Raw genomic sequence first — 3,644 nt, forward strand, 5'->3', positions numbered from 1 at the left:
ACTAAGAACTTGTTAATAAGAAGTCATATTAGTAATGATTATAAACTAGAATTGTTAACGATATTGCCAATATCCACACAACTGACAGCTTTACCTGTTGTAGTTTCTTGAAGTCTCCGTCATTTCGTTCTCTCTCGCGCTGCACAACTGAGCTGCGTTTAGCAGGTGTGCGAAAATGCTGCTGTGCGGCAGAGATGAGATGAGGACTGTTTGAAACTGTTTGATTTTTCCACTAAAACTTTGATGCGCACGCATCGTCTCAGTTTAATACGTGAACATAACAACAAAAAAAAGTAAAAGTGAAGTGACATGTGGCCAAGTATTCCATACTCGGAATTAGTGCTCTGCATTTATCCCATCCAAAGTGCACACACACACGGAGCAGTGGGCAGCCATTTTTTGCTGCAGCGCCCGGGGAGCAGTTGGGGGTTCGGTGCCTTGCTGGCACCTCAGTCGTGGTATTGAAGGTGGGAGAGAGTGCTGTACATTCACTCCCCCCACCTACAATCCCTGCCGGTACGAGATTCGAACTTGCAACCTTTGGGTTACGAGTCCGACTCTCTAACCATTAGGCCATGACTTCCCACCACATAGCAAAAGATGTGATCACAAAACAATCAGGAAAAAAGGCATTACATGCAATTTTTTAAGTTATAACCTATATAGTCGCCAGTGGCGACCTCAGCAAAAACTTCACTCGCAATCGCAAATTAATATTTTTGGTCGCAAATGCGACCGTTTTAGTCGCAGTCTGGAGCCCTGCTATGCCAACATCTAGATCTTACAAACAGTATGGAGATGAAACAATGGATTGTAAAAAATAAAAAGGAAAAGAAAACACCTACTTAAAAACTGACCCTTATAAGAAAAGTAATACCTACTAACTAGTTACTCAGCATTGAACAAAGAAGGGATATAAACAAGTCTGTCTTAAACAATAAATATAAGAAAGTCAAGCTTTTAGTGTCTGAAAAAAGGCACTTTATTGTCTTTACACTTTTTTTTCTTAAGTTAATATTGCTGTTTTGGCTCTGTGCATATTATATATATATCCTCTGTGCCCGTGGTCCTCAACCAGGGGGCCAGGACCCACTAAAAGGCCCCAGCAAACTTCCATTGGGGTCACAGGATGACTTAAAATTATTCAAATTAATTTATTATTATTATTATTATTAACAACAACACAATTCATATTACTATACATCATATAATCATATATTTATTCATTTGTTCATATATTCCTATCATATTTACTTGACAGTTTCTTAGCCAAGTATGCAAGTTTAAGTGCGGCCACAAGATGGAGACAACTGAAAAACAAACCGCTGAGGGGAAACGCTGGAGTCAAATAAGGAAATGACGTGAGGTGTGCAGTATTTCTGCTTTGGGGAGCCAGGAGAGCTGGAAAAGCTTTCATGGAGCAGTTCTGCAACAGTTGTTCAGCTGTGACATGACCGATTGTAAGAAACGACAGTCAGCGAGAGCACGAAAGCAAAGGTACGTTACTGTTAAGACACAAAAAGGTCCGCGAGAGTCGGCGGAAGCGTGTGATTTCGAACTGGTCGTGTGTCAACACGTGTAACTTTTTGTCACCACCAAATAAAGCCGAAAGACAAGACACCTTTAACGACAACACGGTAGTAGGATCACGTGTGTGACCTTTTTGGTCCAAGTCAATCCAGTAAGTAATGAGAGTGAAGGATAAACATAGAAGCAACTGTAGCTCACATTGTTCAATAATTATGTATTGCTCTCTAAATATGCCTATTTTTTAGTCTATGCAATATACTTAAAATGTTTAGTGAGTGTGGATATTGATATATTCTGTATGCTCTATATTTATTCATGCTTACATTTTTGTTAGTAGAGCACATGTTGTAATAACTTATCTTTGCAGTCATCATTTGTCTGTCAGTCGGCTGTGAAGTGACGCTTCCTGACAGCTGAGCTCAGACAGCAGAGCTACATTTGGATCCTGGTGTCTCTGAATATGACAGTGTTAAAGCTACATATGCTTCAGCTCTTTAGGTCTCATTACAGGCTGAATATTTGGCTCTTGACCATTTCATTGAATTATATTCTCATTATCATTATCCATACAACTCAAACATTGTCACACTGACGTTAAGTCATTTATTCAGTGAATGCATGACTAGTATTACACATACTATGTAACTGATAACATTTGGCATTTGTATATTTATTGTAATGTGTGCAATGCTAGATGAGGATGGTTGTGCCCAGGGTTTTCCCACATAAAACAATGAATGAATGATTTTCTGTAAATATGATCTAAAGCAGCCTGTATTGTGAAAAGCACTAAACAAAAACTTGATTAATATCAGTTGAGTACAAATGTTTCATAAGAAGTTTGCAACTGATGAATTTTATGCATTTAAATGCATTTTACACTGCACAGAAGCTTCGTCTGAAGTAACATATGCCACGAAAAGGTGCAGAGGCAGCATAAATGCTTTCACACTGAAACTACAATTGCAGAAATAGTTTTATGAAAGTTTTAAATATGAAATAATGTATATAGAAATGTGCAACAGAATTGAGAGATTACATGTACTGTATACTTTTACAAATATGCAAATACGATAAAAAATTATTATAAATGGTGAACAAGAAATCTGACTTTCTCAGATCTGTTGTAAAACTATCTTCTTTTGATCTCTGAGGTCAGGAGTTGCACAAAGATGGAAGACTGTTTGATAGAAAACCAGACAACCTTTTACTCAAAGGCAGAACACTATTGGAAGGAAGTCCCGCCCACCGTGGATGGAATGCTGGGAGGTTATGGCAGCATTTCCAGCATCGACATTAATGGATCCAAAAAGTTTCTTCAAAAATTCCTTGGGGTGAGTAATTCTACATTAATGCACTGACAATTAATACTTTTATTCAGCAAGGACACATTCAATTGATCAAAAGTGACAGTAAAGACATTTTATAATTTTACAAAAGATTTCTATTTCAAATAAATGCTGTTCTTTTAACCTAGATGTTCATCAAAGAATCCTGAAAAAAACTCACCGTATCCACAAAAAACATTATACAGCACAGCTTTTTTTTTTTTTTCACATTTAAAGGGGTCATATTATGTGATTTCAAGTTTTCCTTTCTCTTTGGAGTGTTACAAGCTGATTGTGCATAGATAAGATCCCTGACATATTATTTTTCAAGGTTTTTGTTTCCTTGTATCCGGGAGATAAATCAGTAAAATCACAGGCGTTTTGGGTGCTGTCATCATAACGCTATACCATACAATTTGCAGAAAGAGAAAGCTGAAAAGGTTTTGAGGTTAATGTGTTACAAATAAATCAAGCATAAAGCTTGAGATATTCTTTTAACCTGGTGAAATGTGAATGACACAAGGCATAAAACTACATTTTTTTTTTTTTAATCCATCAAACCGGACCATAGAACGGTACTCTTAAAGGTCAGGGGGCAGATTACACAGCGGCCTTTATGGTTACAGAACCATATGTTAGAGAAAAAATAAACACTTGTGCATTGTTAGATGCTAGTTTAATGATGCTATGGCATGACATGGCATATGTAGAAATTTATGTAAGCCAAGATTTTAAAAAAGAGCTTTAAAAGTATTATGTATAGGCTAACATTTTGTCACACCAGGG

At 37.0% G+C, this 3,644-nt stretch overlaps 1 protein-coding gene across 4 annotated transcripts in view; it reads left to right on the forward strand.

The window, feature by feature from the left end:
• Window positions 1-3,644, forward strand: part of LOC107740971 (N-terminal Xaa-Pro-Lys N-methyltransferase 1) — a 16,643-nt gene that overhangs the window by 1,378 nt on the left and 11,621 nt on the right. Inside the window, exons 1-2 of one of the 4 annotated variants that reach the window (XM_016553541.1) lie at window positions 1,352-1,497; window positions 2,685-2,864. In XM_016553541.1, coding sequence (XP_016409027.1) covers window positions 2,703-2,864 — 162 coding nt within the window. In that variant the 5' untranslated portion in view covers window positions 1,352-1,497; window positions 2,685-2,702. The other 3 variants (XM_016553540.1, XM_016553542.1, XM_016553543.1) reach the window with 3 other exon arrangements.

This window comes from Sinocyclocheilus rhinocerous, unplaced genomic scaffold (genome assembly GCF_001515625.1).
Source record: "Sinocyclocheilus rhinocerous isolate Xijiao unplaced genomic scaffold, SAMN03320098_v1.1 scaffold346, whole genome shotgun sequence".
NCBI lineage: Eukaryota > Metazoa > Chordata > Actinopteri > Cypriniformes > Cyprinidae > Sinocyclocheilus > Sinocyclocheilus rhinocerous.